Raw genomic sequence first — 19,198 nt, 5'->3', positions numbered from 1 at the left:
TGTTGTTTTGTTATTAGTTATTGCTGTTAATCTCTTACTGTGCCTAATTTATAAATTACACTTTATCATAGGTAGGTACATATAGCAAAAAACACAGTATACATAGGGTTTGGTACTATGCATGGTTTCAGGCATCCACTGCGGGTCTTGGAACATATCCCATGTGGATAAAAGAGGGCTACTATAAATTAGGGTGTTCTGAAATAGACCCACACTTATATGGTCAAATGGTTTTTGATAAGGTACCAAAGCAATTCAATAGGGAAAGGAACAAATGGTGCTGGGACAACTGGATATTCACCTATAAACAAGTAAAGCTCAACCCTTACCTCAAACCATATAAAAAAATTTTCAAAACAGATCATAAACCCAGACATAAAATCTAACTTATCCAAGTTTATAGAAGAAAACATACAGACTATCTTTGCTACCTGGGAGAAGGCAGACATTTCTTAAATCATCAGAAAAGAAAAAAACTGGTAAAATGACATCACAATTAAAATCTTCTGTCATTAAGACACCATATAGGCAAGCCACAGACTGTGAGAAAATATTCACAAAACATGTCTAACAAAGGACTTGTACCCAGAATATCTAAAGAACTCCAACACTCAATAATAAAAGACAAACAATCCAATAAAAAATAGACAGAAGACTGGAACAAAAACTTCAGAAGTTAGATGAATGAGCAATGAGTACATGTAAGATTCCATCAACACCATTAGTCATTAGGGGTAATTAAAAACATATGAGATACCACTACAAAGAATGGCTAAAATTAAAAAAACCAACAACATCAAATGGTGGTGTAGATATGGAGCAAACAGAATTTTCATACATTACTGGTGGGAACAAAAAACCATTTTGGAGAAAGTTTTGGCAGTTAATCTTAAGTTCAACATACACCTGCCCTTTGATTCAGCAATTCCACTCCTAAGGATTATCCATGAAAAACTAAACATAAGTCCAGAAAAAGACTTGTTTACAAATGGTAATAGTAACTAATGTATCAGGTAAGAATGTTCACTGTATTAGATTATTGTCCAGGAAGGCCTATTTTAATGGTATCTTAATATTCCTAAAAATCCTGAAGATTTTTAATAGTTCAAGATTTATGTTATTTGGCATATTAAACACATACAAGTATGTTTTAAGTACAGAAAAACACCTAGTACTTTAGTATGCTGCATTTAAAATAATGTTGGCATAAACTGATATGATTTAGGGGCACCTGGGTAGCTCAGCTGGGTAAGTGGCTTCAGCTCAGGTCGTGATCTCAATGTCCTGGGATGGAGCCCTGTGTTGGGCTCCACGCTCAGCCTATTTATCCCTCTTGCTCTCCCTCTGCACACCCCTCTTCGTGCTTGCTCTCTCTCTCTCAAATGGATAAAGAAATAAAAAATAAAAATAAAAACTGATATGGTTTATGAAAGAAAATTACCATTTTCTTTCCTTTAAATTTTCACTAAAAAAAAAAAATAGAATTGTTAAAAAAAAAAAAAAGAAAAGGTGGGCGCTTGGGTGGCTCAGTAGGTTAACTGCCTTCCGCTCAGGTCATGATCCCAGGGTCCTGGGATCCAGTACTGCATTGAGCTCCCTGCTCAGTGGGGAGTCTGCTTCTCCCTCTGCCCCTCCCCCCGCTCAGGCTTGCTCTCTTTCTCTCTTGCAAAACTGAATAAAAAAAAATCTTAAAAAAAAAAAAAGCGTAAAAAACAGAAAGACATACAAACTTTACTCTTGATACCGTCAAACCGGAAACAACCCAAATGTTCATCAACAGGACAATGGATTATGGGCAATTATAAGTACATTCATACAATGGACTTCTACTCAGCAATTTAAGTGGAACCAATTTCCAATAATCATAACAACATGGATAAATCTGATAGATATTATGTGAGTAAAAGAAGCCAGGCACAAAAGAATGATTTCATTTTTATGAAGTTCTAGAACAGGCAAAAATAAAAATAATCTAAGGTGAAATTATCAGAACAGTGGTTACCTAGGGGCTGGAGCTACTCAGAGGGAAATTTCTAGTCAGATGGAAATGTTCATATATTAAAGGGATGTGAGTTACATGAGGTTAACTGTTGTCAAAAATGTACAATTAAGATTTGTGCCTTCTGAAATATGTAAATTTTCCCTTAAAAAAAAAACAACCCTCAATTGGGCATCAAAAGGAAAATTTTAGATATAAATCTGAGTTTCCTTACCTGTAAGGATCAGCTCATAGTAATATAGTTATAGTTCTACTACTTCCTAACATCTAGACAAAGGCATACATATAAAGTTGATATTATACCCCATGCACGCCTATGTTCAATCCTGCAACAAACTGGCCAAGAGTAATTAAACATGATCACAGATCTTTAAAACAAGAATACAAGACTCATTTTAGACAACTACAGGAACCCAAACTATCTAGGAGACATCAACTGCCCACTCCCTGTCATTCTCCCAGGGCAAAGAGAGCAGTGCAGAAAAGGGAATTTCCAATATATTGAAGCTCACAGTGACAACACACAGCATTGAAATTCTACTTCAAGGTATTTGCCTTGAAAAATACTGAGACGTGTGTAAAAAGAGATGTGTACAAATATGTACAGGGTGTTCTTTGCAGCATAGTTTATTATGGGGAAAAAACCGTAGAAGTTCCCCATTTCTAATTTCATTAACAGAGCAATGAAATAAACTATGGCCTGAACTTACTATGGAAACACAGCAGTTAAAAGAATGATGATTTATATATACTGACAGAGAAAGATCTCTAAGACAAATTGTTAAATGGAAAAAGTCACAACTGCAATATACACATGGTAATTTCACTCATGTAGCACATCATAATTAGAGGTAACCGATATTTTCAAAACTAACACAGCATTGATTTCAATCTCTGGACTATTCATGGCAAAAAGAAACAGTCTTAAAATAGAATTCAGCTAAAAAGAGATCAAGTTTTCAAGTTTTTTTTTTAAAGCCAAGAAACTAAACAAACTCTTCTTACTGGAAATAAGAGGTTCTTTCTTCCACATTAGAGCTTTATATTTCCACACAGAACAGAAATAAAATTATGTCTATCCCTCTGCTTGAAATATTACTCATGGCTCAGTAACTCATCCGAAGACTCAGTGTTTGGTTTAAAAATTCTTACCTATATAAATATAATTCCCCAAGTGCTGTATTTATACATTACCTCATTTTTCCTAACTGCTCTGTGAGGAAGGAAAAATCACCCCAAAACCCTAAAAAATCATTGAAGAGACTTCTCAGGTTCATCCACAGAGTGTGCATCTCTTCTAGACACAGGAGAATTATACCTCCCCACCCTGTTTTGTAGTTGGACAGAGGCCTTCAGATTAGTTCTGGCTAAAGGGATGTGGGCATGGTTGCTAATTCTGAGCTAGTGCAATATATTTGCTGGGCAAGATTCTCCAGCTCTGTTCTTCCCTTGCTGTGCTGAACACTAAAAAACATTATGTTAAGTTTATGAAGATGTAATATGGTGTTAAGTAACTAACCAGGTAGAACCCTCCACTCGTTGCCCTCACCCATCCGAATGGGTCACACAGTTGAGTAATAAATATATTTTAGGTAGTTCCAAGTCTTCAAGACTGTAGGGTTGTTTGTTATTTTTAGCATAATCTCATCTATCATGACTAACAGAATCAAAGTTAAGAAAAAAAGTTAAACCTGAGCAAAACCATTTAATAGTTTATAATAAAGCATCATAAAGCATTATCTGGAAACATATGCTAAGAATATTCCTGATAGCAGCATAACTCCCCAACCATAACTTCTGGTTATCTGTAACATTCATGCAGTAAGTTTTTAAATTATTAGTTTAAAAAAAATGTTGTCAGGGTGCCTGGCTGGCTCAGATGGAAGAGCATGTGACTTGATCTTGGGTTCATGAGTTTGAGCTACACCTACATCGGATATAGAGATTACTTAAATATAACTTTAATAAAAAAAAGTTCTCAATTTAACTATACAAGGAAATCAATGGAATTAAACCTAAACCAGAATTAAATCTAACAGAAGTGTTAAACTCAAACTAAAATTTATACCACACTAAAGTATGATTTCATATTCTACTAATATTTTATTTTTCTTAATGGTTATGAAATAGTAAATAGTTATGATCAAAATCAATACCAAGATTATTGTCCCTAATAACAACCATCTCTATTTAGAAAGGAGTAACAGGTATTAAATTTGACTACACTTTTCCTAATAGATAACTAAGTATAGACAAATATCATAAATATTAGCCTACTGCCTGAAAACAGATAGCTTTTCCTGATCACCGAGGCTTTAGCAAGATAATTTGTGACCTATAAAGTTTAGAAACTATGAACAAATAACTCTACAGAAAAACTAACCTAATTCCTTTCACAAGTCCCTTTCCTAAGTACCACACATAAAAGACTCTTGAATATCATTTTTTCTAGTTCAAGAAAACCTCTATCCTATAGACATGAATCACTTTTATCCTTGAAGGATCTAGTTTAGAAACTCCCCTAGAATTTCAATAACCATATTTCATCTTTCCAAATGATAGGCTCCATGTCATTTTACCAGGAATACATGAGACCTGGGAATAACAGGAGACATTCATCCCCAAGACCCCAGCATGGACATTTACTAAGAGTTTACCATGTGCTAAGAATCGTGGAAAGCAATACACAATCGATCTCATTGACTTTCTCAAGAACTGTGTAATTGAAGAATCTGGCTGGCTTTTGTCCCAGGGTTCCTGCGAGAGAACTCTAAATCCTTACAATTTCCTGTGTGATAGGAGTATCTTTGTTATTTATGCTGCTCCCTCCATGTGATAGTTTATGCTAATGAATGAGGCAGAGTGAGGATTGGCCATACTAGAAAGACAAACCATGTAATTGGAAGGCTGGGGCTTTCAGCCACATATTAGCCTTACCTCTGGGAAAGGAAGTGGAGCTAGATTATTAAGTCCATGGGCAATGATTCCATTAGTCATGCCTACATAATGAAACCCCAATAAAAACTCTGGACACCAAAGCCTGGATGAGAGTCCCTAGTTGCCAATACTCTGTGTGTATTGTCACGCATTAATGTGCCAGGAAGATAATGTGTCCCTGAGGACAACAGGAGCTTTGCATTTGGAAATCTTCCTATGTATGTATCTCTCTGGCTGATTCTGATTTATATCCTTTTGCTGTGATAAAACTTTAATCATAAGTACAACATTTTCCTCAGTTCTGGGAGTTGTTCTAATGAATTATGTAAAGTCTACGGATATAGTTGAAATTTGCAGCCAGCTGATTAGAATTGAAGGTGCCTCTGAGAATCACTAAACCTGAAGCTGTATCTTGGACAGTCTTGAAGGACAGTATCTTTAACCTGGACTGTGGCCAACTTCAGATAACAGCAAAGTTTAGAAATATCTGTTAAGAGTGCAGTCCAAACCTAGGACCTACCAGACCTTTTACAGATTAAATCTTTCTCTCCCACCCCAGGGAGAGAGAAAGTCTGTTCTTTCATGTGAGATTCTCACCAGACACCACTTTCTTTCCTCTACAGCTCAGGTAATTGGCCAATCTGCCTCCTCTTTCTGGCTGCCACACACCGTCCTGTTCTTCCTGGTTTCTTCTCCCTGCAAGGCTGGCTAGAAGACAGATTTTCCAAACTTTCCCAACATCTCTGTTGCAGTTTCTGTTGTTTGCCCCCCACCCTGCCTCTCTTCCTCAAACTAGCACATCATCTCTCTCTCTCTCTTTTTTTGAAGATTTTATTTATTTGTCAGAGAGCGAGAGAGAGCGAGCGAGCTCAAGCAGGGGGAGATGCAGGCAGAGGGAGAAGCAGGTTCCCTGCCAAGCAGGGAGGCCGATGCGGGACTCGATCCCAGGACTCTGGGATCATGACCCAAGCTGAAGGCAGACACTTAACTGACTGAGCCATCCAGGTGCCCCCATCTCTTTTTCATTTTATAGGTTTTTACTACTGGTCACTAAAAGAGAAATAAATGTATGCATCCTTTGACCCAGAAATTTTACTTACAGACATGTATCCTGGGGATCTACTTCTACATGTGCACAAAGACATACAAAGATATTCAGTGCAGTATTGTTTATAATACTAGAAACCACCTAAATGTCTATTAATAGAAGGCTAGTAAGTACAGAATATCCTACAATAGAATAATCAGCCATTAAAAACATAAGACAAAGTCAGCTCACGTACTCTCTCTCTAATGTTATGTAACAATTTTAAGGACAAATTTTCATATAAGCAAGGTGAAAACAGCTTAAGTGATACGCTAGGATGTACTGAATAAAATACAAATGCTTGCAAATGCATAGGATATCTGGAAGAATACACAAGAAACTACTAATGGCGGTCACTTCTGGATAAGGAAACAGGGAAATTAAGGGGTGGAGAAGGAAGGTTATTTTTCATGGCATACACTTTTGTACCTTTTGAAAGATATAACCAAATACATGTTTTGCCTGTTAAGTTTTTAATTTCTAAAAAGCAGTAGCTGAGGCTGTTCTTTGTGTTCTCTGTCCTTAATATACCCTCGTGACTCTCTTTAGATGATGTCAACAAGGTAATTTTCTCCTCATGAGGCATTCCCTTTACCCACTGTGCCTTCCTTCCCATTGATTTACACACAACCGCTTAATACACAGTTAGAATATCCAGAACAGAATATCCTAGATTAACCTAAACCCCCGGACTATAGTGAAATGAATTTATATCTCAGAGAAACTAGCAGGCTGACATACCCAAGTTCAAACTTGACCACATGTAATACAGAAAAAAATCTACTAAGGTCATCTCTGACTCGTTTCACCCACAAATCCTTTATGCACAACTAACCTTCCAATACAGCTTTTCAGTGCACCATTTTCTTTTCTTTTTTTAAGATTTTATTTATTTATTTGATAGACAGCGAGCGAGCACAAGCAGGGGGAGTGGCAGGCAGAGGCAGAGGGAGAAGCAGGCTCCCCGCAGAGCAGGGGGGGGCCCGACATGGGACTCGATCCCAGGACCTTGGGATTATGACCTGAGCCGAAGGCAAACACTTAACCAACTGAACCACCCAGGCGCCCTCAGTGCACCATTTTCATTAAGGGAATATAATCCTCCTCCTGTGATCCCACTCCACTTCTCCAAACTCCCAAAAGCCTATTCCACAGTCACTTTTGAAGACTGTGGAACATCTTCCAAAGTAGCTGGCTTACAATAAATATGATATTGCCAGCAGACAGGTATGGAAATGGGCAAAAAATAGGAATACTCAAGCAATTTAACTAAAGTAGGAATAGCAAAATATCTTTAAAACTGTCTTCTGTACTTTGAACAACGTAACAGACATTTCCTCAACAAATATTTGCTGAGCACCTATTATGTATGAGGCTATTATAAATTGCCAAACATCTGCAATGAGGAAAGAGTAGCTTATAGACAGTCTAACTGGGGATAATGAGGGAGATAAGGATTCAGGCCAAGTTCACAATACTGTCACCAAAAGCTTTTTCGCCAGCCCAAATATTTTTATTTAATATTCTTTGCAGGTACTTTGTAGTACAGAAGTACTACAATGCAACTTGATTTTCTGCTTAGGAACCAAGTGTTAGTGTGTAGTTCCCAGATTTCTGAGTTTCAGGGACCAGTAGAATGACCACAAAAAGGACTGCTGATTTTTTTCTGAAAACATTAAAAAACAAAACTACCTAGTTCATTGTCTTCACTTCATATGCAAATATTTTAACAACAAAGAACATCTCTCAGAATTTAGGAATTAGACAGATTTAGTTGTAAAAAAAAACAGAACATTTTTCCTATTTTTTCCTCTCCTTTTACTGAATATGAATGAAAAATTCATAAGAGGCCAATCAATATATGAGAATCAAAGAAAGGTAAAATGAAAAGATAATGGACTTTAGAGTCTGAGAGCCCTGGTTTCAATTTTTATGAATGCAGGTAAGTCACTTAACCACTCTGAGCCTCAGTCTCCTCCGGGGTATTATCTCAGAACTTTGTAGATGGATTAAGCATGATTTCATATTAAGCACTTGGCCTTAAATGTGGCACCTAGAAGGTGCTCAACAAACATAAGCAACTTTCTTTGTTAAAATAAATATTGGGACTTCCACTTCTGGTTACAGCAGAGTAACTGGTACTCAACCAGCCTTCTACTCTACACAGCCATAAAACTAGATGAATACCTAAGACTCTCTCACCAAGGGGGTAAATTCCCACCTGTGGCACAGTGAGCTAGAATCTAAGCAGTGCAGGAAGGTCCCACTGAGCTGAGACTAGATCAAATTTGGGGGCAGGTAAAAGAGCTAGAAGCCTTGGGTCAGGGCACCAGAGCGGGAATGTATGAGGACGGGAGGGGTCAGGAAAGGACAGAAGTCTATGTGGAGGTCACCTACGGATGAGTTCTTGGTGGAGGGTTGGGCTGCACACACAGAGGGTGACACTCTTCAGAGAATGGCTGCTATGGAATCAAGAGTGCCACAAAGATACCTCAAGTCCAGCAAACAGCGCTAGAGGACTCTGGACTTCTTGTCAAGGCAGACAACCAGCTGATTCAACACAAAGGCTGTGACCATGTGTCTTAAAGACTTCTTTTAGATCTGCCCTAACGAGAGGTGGGGGAAAGCTACCATGACCCAGCATAGGGTGTGCAGCCCAAATGGGATAAGGCAGTGGCAGCTGCAGCGAAGAATGGTTGTATATAAGTAAATCATCAAATAAATTTTTCCAGGATAATGAGAATCAGATTCACCAGAGAAGGAAGTTACAAATATGCAAAGGGAGAAAACAAGAGAGAAGCCTATGGCATTGGACTGAAACCGGAGAGATTACTGTAAATGCATGATTTTCAATACTTCTTTCAATATGTATCTGTAGAAATATATAAATTACAGATCTACTGAGAGGGCCTGGGATTAGTGACATACCAATAGCAACAAGCACACCTAGTATCTTATTTCTTAACACTAATGTCTACTGAAAAGGAACCAGGCTCCTTAAAGAAATGACTGATTTCAGGTCTGGGGCAGGAGGAAGTCCTAGATGTGCCCTAAACATCTTGTGTTAGAACAAGAAAGTGTTCAAAGAATGATGGGGACATGAAAAGAACAAAGAAGACAGCTTGAAGGGCCTCAACTGGTCAAATCTAGAACTATTTGAACGCAAGAATAATGGCCTTCCATGAATACATACTGAAATAAAAATATGAATAAAATGAATGTTGGTAAGAAACAGGATGTTTAATAGTTTAGAGTACCTCCCCACAAAATACTTACTGTTTACAAGGGGTAAAAGAGTAAATTCACAGTAGAGAAGTCTTGTAGACATCCCCTTAATCAAGTGATCAAAATTAATATCACCAGTTATCAAACAAATCAAAATCACATGCTACTTGATAGTGTAAAATGAGAATAAGAACATGTGATTTATGTGATATTCCTGTGAAAGATGCAACCTGACTCCAATCATAAAGTGGGTCAGACAAACCCAAATGGACATTTAAAAAAATAACTGGCTTAGGGGTGCCTGGGTGGCTCAGTCCTTAAGCACTTGCCTTTGGCTCAGGTCAAGATCCCAGGGTCCCGGGACTGAGCCCCGCATCGGGCTCCCTGCTCGGCGGGAAGCCTGCTTCTCCCTCTCCCACTCCCCCTGCTTGTGTTCCCTCTCTCGCTGTGTCTCTCTCTGTCAAATAAATAAATAAAATCTTTATTAAAAAAAAAAGATATGACATTCAAATACATGTGTTGGAAATGGACCTTTTTGCTACAAAAGACATTATTGGAACAAGTGGATCTCAGTTTCCTTGTCTGTACACTGTGACATTAAACTAAATCTATTCCTTCAAACATCAATAGAGAACTCAAAGAAGTTTTTATAAAGACAAACAAAAAACTAAATCTAACAGTATTTCAAAATATAAGAAGATCTCCACTGGTATTCTAACCATGCTTATGAAGAAAGACTACCATAGACACCTATAGGCCTTAACCAAAACTGAACTTACTAAATTTAAGTCTTATAGGAAAAAGTGTTAAGGAAATGTTACATAATGCCTCTATAAATAGTACATCCACGCAATGGAATATTATCTAGCTATATCAGCTGATATGGACAGAAGTCAAGATTTTGTTAGAGAAAGGAAAATTTAGCCCAGAATATGTAACACATACTCCCTTTTGTATGTATGCTTGCATGTACGTATAAGATAGCCATATATATGGGCTTGAATATGCATAAAAAAATTCTGGAAGGATACATAAGAAACTGTTCACAATGACTAGTTCTGTGAAATAGGAATAGATGGTTTTAAAGGAGACAAGGCACCTTCCTCTCCATCTTCTGTCCTTGTATAATCAATTCTCAACATTAAAAAAAAATCACTAACTAGAAAACTATCAAGAAAAGCAAAGAAGTAATTATTATAAGAGTCAGGGCAGCGGTTAAATACAGGGAAGGAAGAAAGCATTCTGTGGTTTTCTGGAATGCTGATGATGTTCTAGTTCTTGACCTGGAAAATAGTTACATGAATATTTGTTTCATGATTATTTAATAAACCATATATATTTGTTGTGTAGACTTTCTTAATATATATGTATTTCATAATTTTAAAACAGAAACATAAAGTTTCAGAAAAAAAAGTAAAAATGAGCCTTTTAGAAAGAAAATTACAATATCTTACCTGCAAGAGTATGTAGGCTCTCCTACTTTAAAAACACGACCACAAAGATGAGACGGTTTGTTTGCTTGTTCAAGTTTTGGAAATCCAAATGCAGGATCTTCACCACAAAGGTACCATTCCATTGGTCCCAACAAAACATGCTGTGCCAGCATGTCCTCCTTCTGTGGAAAAGGGTTAGGACCCCTGCAGTAGATTTGGGGTACATAGTGGGCTAAATGCTGGTACACTTCTCTAGTGAGGTCAGTTGCTTGCAGCCATTTCTTTAAAAAAAAAAAAAGAAAAAGAAAAATTAGTTTTAAATAATGCCAAACTGCTAATTTGGATAAACCTACTATATATTCAATGATAAGAGAGTCATATAAATTATTTTGTTCACATCACTCATAACTGTATGTTTTCTTTCCAAAAAGGGTAAAATTCATTCAGAACTTTATTAAAATGCCAAGTATTGGGGCGCGTGGGTGGCTCAGTTGTTAAGCATCTGCCTTTGGCTCAGGTCATGATCCCAGGGTCCTGGGATTGAGCCCTGCATCGGGCTCCCTGCTCCGTGGGAAGCCTGCTTCTCCCTCTCCCACTCCCCCTGGCTTGTATTCCTGCTCTCGCTCTCTCTCTCTGTCAAATAAATAAATAAAATCTTAAATAAAATAAAATAAAATGCCAAGTATTTCAGAATTCTACTTTACTTAAAGTGAAATGATCCCTCTCCTCAAAATTACTCTTGAAGTAACCTTCTGTAGGCAGTTATAAGAAAATGACCACAACAAATCATCATATAAGACACGAGCCATTACGCCCATCTGACTTCCTTTCTAACGCTTTGCTCAAATGATATACTGATTGTGATTTGGAGTCTCATGTCAGTTTGCTGATAGGAAGAGCATGCAGTGAACATGAACAGCCTTACACTATACCTACTTACACTTCTCATTGATTAATAAATGATATACCAGTCTCTTATGAATAGAATCCACAAGAGACTTTGTTATTATCAATTATGCCTTCTTCCCCTGATCAACCTCTCTATAAATCCTTTCCCCTTTGCTCTCCCTGCTCAAAAACAAAAGCCACTTTTCTGTCCCAAACTTTTATGTCCAACTACCTGTGATAATTAATCTCCTTTCAACTGAATTAGGGCTGAGGTTAATGAGATGACTTTTGGAAAGCCCCGAGGGATGGAGACCTGGTTGCCAAGGGAACAAACCATGTGATAAGAAGGTTGGAAATAACAACCTCCACCCCCAACCTCAGGGAGGGGAGAGGGGGTGGCAGTTAAGCTAATCATTAACAGCCAATGATTTATTCAATTATGCTTACATAATGAAGCTTCCATAAAAATTTCTATGTTGGGGTTCAAAGAGCTTCTGGAATGGTGAACACAGAAGTGCTGGTGCACCAAGATACAGCATGGAAGCTCTGAACCCCTTCCCACATACCTTGCTCTATGCATCTTTTCCACCTGCTGTTCCTGAGTTGTATCATTTTACCATAAACCAGTAATCTAGTAAATAAACCATTTCCCTGAGTTCTGTGAGCCATCCTAGCAAATTACTGAACCCAAAGAGGGGGTCATGGGAACCCTTGATTTGTAGCCAAGTCAGACAGAAGTTCTAGGTAACCTGAGGACCCACTGCTTGTGATTGGCATCTTAAGTAGTGAGGGGGTCAGTCTCGTGGGACTGAGCCCTTAATCTGTGGGATCTGATGCTAACTCCAGGTGTATGGTGTCAGAATTGAACTGAATTGTAGGACACCCACTTGGTGTCTGTAGGGAATTAGAGAATTGCTTGGTATGGGGAAAAAACTCACACATTCGGTGGCCACAAGTATTGGTAAGTGTAGAGAGAAACAAGAAAGTTTCTCCTGATTCAAACACCAACTCAAAAGGTCTAAAACTGAACTTATGATCTCCACTACCCCTCCTCAAAAACCTATTTTCTCCACTTCCTTTCCCTATTTTAGATACAAGCATCTACCTAAGTATCCACACCAGAAAAACCTGAAAATCTTCCTTCTTCTTCAACCCAACATCCAATTGATCATGTCTTGTCTATCAGGCTTCCTACTAATCTGTTGACTCTATTTTTTTTGTCTCCATCTCCACAGGCACCATCCCCACTACTCTGGTCCAAAGCCCCCACTCCCATCTTTCACGAAGATTAGTGCAAAAATGTCATCCCCGCTGGTCTTGCCCTTGCAAGGGCACACACTGAAAAACTTCACCCCTGAAGAGAAACTATCTTCTTCAAATGTTACCAATTTATTTGTTTGCTTTATGCAAGGAGAAAGAGACTAAATTACTCTTAAAACAACAGCACTTCTTGGGAGATAATCCCACAGGATTAAGGATTATCTCTCTTTAAAGAAGTGATTTGCAATCAAAATTACACACACACACTAAGTTCAGCATTATAAAAGGATGGGTTGGGGCGCCTGGGTGGCTCAGTCGTTAAGCGTCTGCCTTCGGCTCAGGTCATGATCCCAGGGTCCTGGGATCGAGCCCCGCATCGGGCTCCCTGCTCAGCAGGAAGCCTGCTTCTCCCTCTCCCACTCCACCACTTTTGCAGCATTTTAATCCAGGGAGAATAAAAGGTGATGCTTTCTAAAAGAAATTATGTGTTTTGTGGCTCCAACAGCACTGATAGGTCAAATTTGTTCATAGATTTTTTTTTTTTTTTAAGTAGATTTCATGCCCAACATGGTGCTTGAACTCATGACCTGGAGATTAAGAGTCGCATGCTCTACCAAAGGAGCCAGTAAGGCACCCCCCTGTTCATAGATTCCTTAAACAAAAAATTCAGAAACTAGTTATCAGCTTCTGGTTAAGAAAAAAAAATCAGCAACCTTATATGAAATATTTTATATAATATTTACTATGTTATATATTTATACTATATTACTGTAACATTTATTATATATTGTTATATATAATATAGCATATTACCGTATATAATATTTGCTGGTAATATATTACATATTATTAGTAAAATTTCATCCTAAATACTGTTTGTAATATATTATTATAAGTTATTAAGAAGATATAAATATCTGGTTTAAGAAAAGCAAGCATATGCTTCAAATTTAAAACCACCTAACAGATTTGGGATCTACAATGGGCATTTTAAACTTCATTAAATTTAAACAATATATAAAGTGAAGTACCTTTACATGAGAATTCTATACCAGAAATATTGAATTAGTGACTGGCAACAGTACAGATTAGAAAAAATTGTGAAGAGAAATTGAGCAGGAGGAAAAATTTTTTTGGCCACCTTTCACAATAATGACTCACATATTTCTTAAAAGAATAAAATCAGTAACTTTTCCTATTCTCACTAACATAAGCTAACTGTAACTGTTTTGTCAACAGGAAAAACTATTGAGATTTCTGATTTGGTTGCATGTTAATTTGTCTTTATTTCAGACACTTGTGGCTGTCACACCAATGTGCACAACAAAGTAATAAGCACTATCTTATCAGAAGTCCTCCATAAGGGAAGTAAAGAAAACTGTCAACTCATTCCACTAAAGTAAACATGTTATGACAATGTTTCCAGGAGCTTTCCTTTTTTGAATGCTAAATTTAAGCCTTGGGATAGAGAGCAGGTATGATAAACATAAAAATGAAAGAATCCCTAGAGGTTAGCCTTTTCTTACAGTATCTAATTATTATTTTTTACCCCATTAAAATTGTATCCTTTAACCACATTTGATTTTGTTATCAAACAAGAATCACCAACATGTAAGTTAATTATAAACAATAATCACGGGCGCCTGGGTGGCTCAGTTGGTTAAGCCACTGCCTTCGGCTCAGGTCATGATCCTGGAGTCCCTGGATGGAGTCCCACATCGGGCTCCCTGCTTGGCGGAGAGTCTGCTTCTCCCTCTGACCCTAACCCCTCTCATATGCTCTCTCTCATTCTCTCTCTCAAATAAATAAATAAAATCTTTTAAAAATAAATAAATAAATAAATAAACAATAATCACTAGCGCTGAAATGAAGTTTTTAAGCCTATATTAAGAAAAATTTTAAACAAATCATATTAAGAGTTCCAGAAATGAAGTAAAAGCATTCACAAATCAAAATAATATATAAACTCAATAATAAAAGAAAAAAATCTAATTTAAAAATAAGCTAAAGACCTGAATTGACACTTCTAAAGATGTACAGTCAATAAGCTCATGAAAAGATGTTCAGCATCAACAGTCATAAGGGAAATACAAATCAAAACTACAATGCGATACCACTTCACAGTCAATAGAATGACTATAATCAAAAAGACAATAGTAATATTGGCAAGGATGTGCAGAAATTTTCTGGAACCCTCACATACTGCTGGTGAAAGTGTAAAATGATGCAGTCACTCTGAAAAGCAGTTTAGTGGTTCCCCAAGACATTAAGCATAAAATTACCATAGAACCCAGCAATTCCATGCCTGGGTATATGCCCAAGAGAAATTAAAATGCATGTCCTCACAAAAATGGACACAAATGTTCACAGCAGCATGATTCATAATATCCAAAAAGTGGAAACAACCCAAATGTCCATCAACTGATGAATGGACAAATAAAATACATTATATATAATGAAATATCATTTGGCAATAAAAAGGAATGAGGTATTGATATATACTACAAGGTTGAACCTTGAAAACATTTGCTAAGTGAAAGAAACATGTAAAAAAGACAACATATTGTTATGATTCCAGCTATATGAAATTTCCAGAATAAGCAAATCGATGGAGGCAGAAAATAGGTAAGTAGTTCAGTTTGGGAGTTTAGAGGAAAACAGGGAGTGACTACTGATAGGTATAGGATTTCTTTTTTGGGGTGATGAAAATGTTCTAAAGTTGTGTTGACAGTTGCACAACTGTGAATATACTAAAAACCCACTGAATTGAATTTATATATGTGAATTATGTATAAAACTGTCAAAACTTAAAAGCAAAAAATATCCAATACAGACATAAAACTTCTATAATGAATGCCCAAGAGAAATTAAAATGCATGTCCTCACAAATTTTTTAATTTGTGATAAATAAAAACAATATATGTACTTCTTAAATCACAATCATTCACTGGAACACATTATAATAAAATCTGTGGAGCAAAAAATGTAGATAGACTAGAAAAGTGCTGGGAAAGTCATACTGCTGTGCAATCAATTCCACCAAGAAAAGGAGAAAACTGAGAAGAGAGGGCCTCTTTAAGATAACTGATAAGCTTACAATTATCAAAGAGAGTGCTCAAATGCTTTATTTGTGAGGCATGCTTGTTAGGATACATAAGATCACAAAAAGTCCTTCCTCTTCATAATAGAAATTTAAAAAGCAGTGTGTAAACCAAGTGTGAGAAAAGTGACATTAACCTTATTAAGTAATTTTAAATGGATGTGATCCCACAAATTACCAGTAACAAACGTCTAAAGGCTGCAATAACTGCTTTGTTTACTCTAAAATTTACTTTTAACCTAACAAAACTTTATTAATTCATTTTAATTTGTGATAAAGAGATGTGCTGTAGCCTAAGCTGAAAGAACAGTTTTAAGTGTTACGTGGTTTTAACTAAATACAAACAATAAACCCCTCACAAAGTAAGGCCAGGTTATATAGCTGGAAGAACCTTGTATTTTATTTATTTTTTTAAAGATTTTATTTATTTATTTGTTTGACAGAGACACAGCGAGATAGGGAACACAAGCAGGGGGAGTGGGGAGGGAGAAGCACGCTTCCCGCGGAGCAGGGAGCCCAGTGTAGGGCTTGATCCCAGGACCCTGGGATCATGACCTGAGCCAAAGGCTGATGCTTAATGACCCAGCTACCCAGGTGTCCCAGAACCTTGTATTTTAATATTAGTCTGCATCTTCTTTAAGGACTTTTGTTGGTCTTTAGACTAAATATTTTTTCATCTTATTGTTCAGAAAGCCATTTAAAAGTAAACAGAACAAAAGTAAAATGTAGCTCAGGTTGTGATCTTCACCAACTCAAATTAAGTCCAAATTAATAAATTTTTTTTGCTTTTCCCTTAACTTCTCCCACTGCATCTGCCTGAGAATTTCACTGCACAAGTATTGCACTGGTCTCTAACACCGTTTATAACTGGTTTCCACAGGAACTTCAACAAGTTGGAGAAACTCCAATCACTTAATAGCTTGCACTTTCAGCATTGGAAAAATAAAGCACACAGCCTGGGCCAACATGCACAGAATTTGGTGGGAGTAAGAACAACAACACTTTGAGGCAGACAACAGATTAAAATATCAATATGGATATCGACAGAGTGACAGATTGGGAATAGCTGTCATTCTGACCATTTTACTGTTTACTTGTAACACTTTTTCTTTTTTCAAATCTCTTTGATAAATGAAAGGCAGATGCGGGATGAAAATTCCCAGGTTGTTGCGATATTAAGTAGAAAGTAAATGAAAACAGATCTACACTAAACAAGTTGGTTTAAAAAAAAAAAAATCCAAGAGTCATCATTCAACAACGTAGGAAACTTTCCATCTCTACTCCTGTCCATTGCTTCCACTCTGACTTTAGGGTCCTCATCAATTCACACAAAGAACTCCTCACTGACCAACAAACCCAAAGGGCCCCACTAAAATTTTGTTCATAACATTAAGATTGTTGACAAGTGTTCAAAGACCACTCCCTCCCCATAAACTAAGCTTTTTAAATTGGAGACCTTAGAGGTGAGGCCTAGGTTGTTTTGGTCCATTCATAATCATTCTGGACAATTTGCTCTGTTGGTGTTCCCGGTCCTTCTTGAGCAAAGATGCCATCAAGTTTATTAAAGAAATCATTTTATAACTCTGCTACTTACACGAGCATATTCATAATATACTTTCATTACAATACTGGGTTTGAATGGTTTAAGTTTGGGGTTTAACTGCTTCCACTATGCTGTGACCAAACCTCACTTTATTGGTTTCTATTTGTTGAAAGCTGCTCTCTCAAAGTTATGTAACAATTCTTTTCCACCCAATTATCCCCAACTCCTAGATAAATTATTTTTTTAATCTCCCAGCCTCCACTACTGCTTTCTCACATTCAGTAAACATGCCCAGACACCACTTTCCGCACATTCATCAACGCTGTCGACTGACCAAACCGGTGCAAAAATGAACTGAACGGGGGATAAAGGGAAAACAGTGTCGTTTGCATCCTCTGGTGCCTAGGGCAGTCCCAGAACAAAGTAGGAACCCGGTTCGGGTAGCATGTTTCGGTGGAGGAGGGAATGTTCCCCTAATCTGCGGAAAAGGAATTAGGCAAAAAATGTAGGGCGATTATACCCCCAAACCAGGAAGTGTCTTCCTTTCCCCTCTTCAAGGGGCTGGCAAAAAGGGCTGGGGACCTAATGTGAGTGTGGGGGGAAAAGAGGAATAATGGAAGAGCTGTCGGTTCTCCTAGGCAGAAAGGGAAGGCAAAGGTGGCTGGCGCACAGAACGGCTCGGCCGGCTATTAGAAGACAGGAAGGAGAGGAGCAGGCTCGGTGGCCTCCCCGGCCCGTTACCCACATACAAGGCGAGGCCTGAGAGCCCGGCGAGGTCGCTGCCCCAAGTCTGGGCCGGGCTGCTCCAAGATTTCCAGGAGTCAGTTCCTCCCCCGGGGAGCGGCCTGCGAGGGCCGAACGTCCCCGCCCGGGTCCCGGCACTCACCCCCGCGGTCTCCTCAGCCGAACATTCCAGCAAACTCCGGTCGATGGCCTGCACCTCGGGCTCCAGCTCCGACGCCATCTTCTCTCCTTCTCCCCAGCGCTGACGCCGCTACCGCCGCCCCGAGGGCCGCGGCCTCGCCACAGCCCCAACTGCCGAGACTGCCACCCGTGTCCCAGGCAGTCAGTCCGGAGTCGTCCAGGCGGCCGCGGGTGGGGAAGAAGGAGAGTAGGGTGAGGTAAGCCGGACAGGAGGGAAAGCGGCCTCCTGCGCTCCCTCCCGGGCTCGGCGCCCAAGAGTCAGGTCACTGCCTCGTCCCTGCCCCGGAGAAGGACACAGAGAACCCAGGACCTGGCACTCTCGCTAGCTTCTACCGCGTCCGGCACCGGGAAACGGGCAATAACACCCAAAAGAGGAAGCAGAGTAGCCTGGGAACTGTAGTCCTCCGCCCCACGGCCGGAAAGCAGGTGGAGCCCTTATGGGGGCGGGGGGCGAAGGCATTATGGGAGTTGTAGTCCATCTTCTAACCACAGCATGGGCAAATGGCAGATAAGCGGGCGGGGCTTTCCTGTACAACTAGAATCCTGGGAAGAAACTAGCGAAAAGAAGCGCTCACCTGGGAAGAAGCAGAAGAGCAAGACATTGTGGGAACTGTAGTTTTATTCCCCTCAACTCCATTTGTTCCTGTTTGTAGCCATAGATCCTAGAATGGTGCCCGGCGCGTGGTAGACACTAAAGTACTTTTCAAAGCCTGGCATAGGTAGACAGTAAGATACTCGTGGAAAGAATGAAAGAATTACATTCTATTCCTATAGTTCTATGGCCCTGTCGTTCATCATGCCT

At 38.6% G+C, this 19,198-nt stretch overlaps 1 protein-coding gene across 9 annotated transcripts in view; it reads right to left on the bottom strand.

Annotated features, from left to right (window-relative positions):
• UBR2 (ubiquitin protein ligase E3 component n-recognin 2) overlaps positions 1–18,775 on the bottom strand; it is a 143,588-nt gene extending 124,813 nt beyond the window's left edge. For 3 of the 9 annotated variants that reach the window (XM_064597607.1, XM_064597608.1, XM_064597609.1), the window contains exons 1-2: positions 18,359–18,774; positions 10,703–10,962 (exon numbers count right to left, since the gene is read on the bottom strand). In XM_064597607.1, the coding sequence (XP_064453677.1) occupies positions 10,703–10,962; positions 18,359–18,436 (338 nt within the window). In that variant the 5' untranslated portion in view covers positions 18,437–18,774. Of the gene's footprint in view, positions 1–10,702; positions 10,963–18,358 lie in introns of those variants that run through there. The other 6 variants (XM_064597604.1, XM_064597606.1, XM_064597605.1 and 3 more) reach the window with 3 other exon arrangements.
• Between the last annotated feature and the right edge of the window lie 423 nt (positions 18,776–19,198).

Source organism: Mirounga angustirostris, unplaced genomic scaffold (genome assembly GCF_029215605.1).
Source record: "Mirounga angustirostris isolate CCGP_5_RB_7025 unplaced genomic scaffold, mMirAng1.0.hap1 SCAF_8, whole genome shotgun sequence".
NCBI classification, from domain to species: Eukaryota; Metazoa; Chordata; class Mammalia; order Carnivora; family Phocidae; genus Mirounga; species Mirounga angustirostris.
Note: the sequence above shows the minus strand (reverse complement) of the source record. Positions and strands in the feature narration are given on the sequence as shown.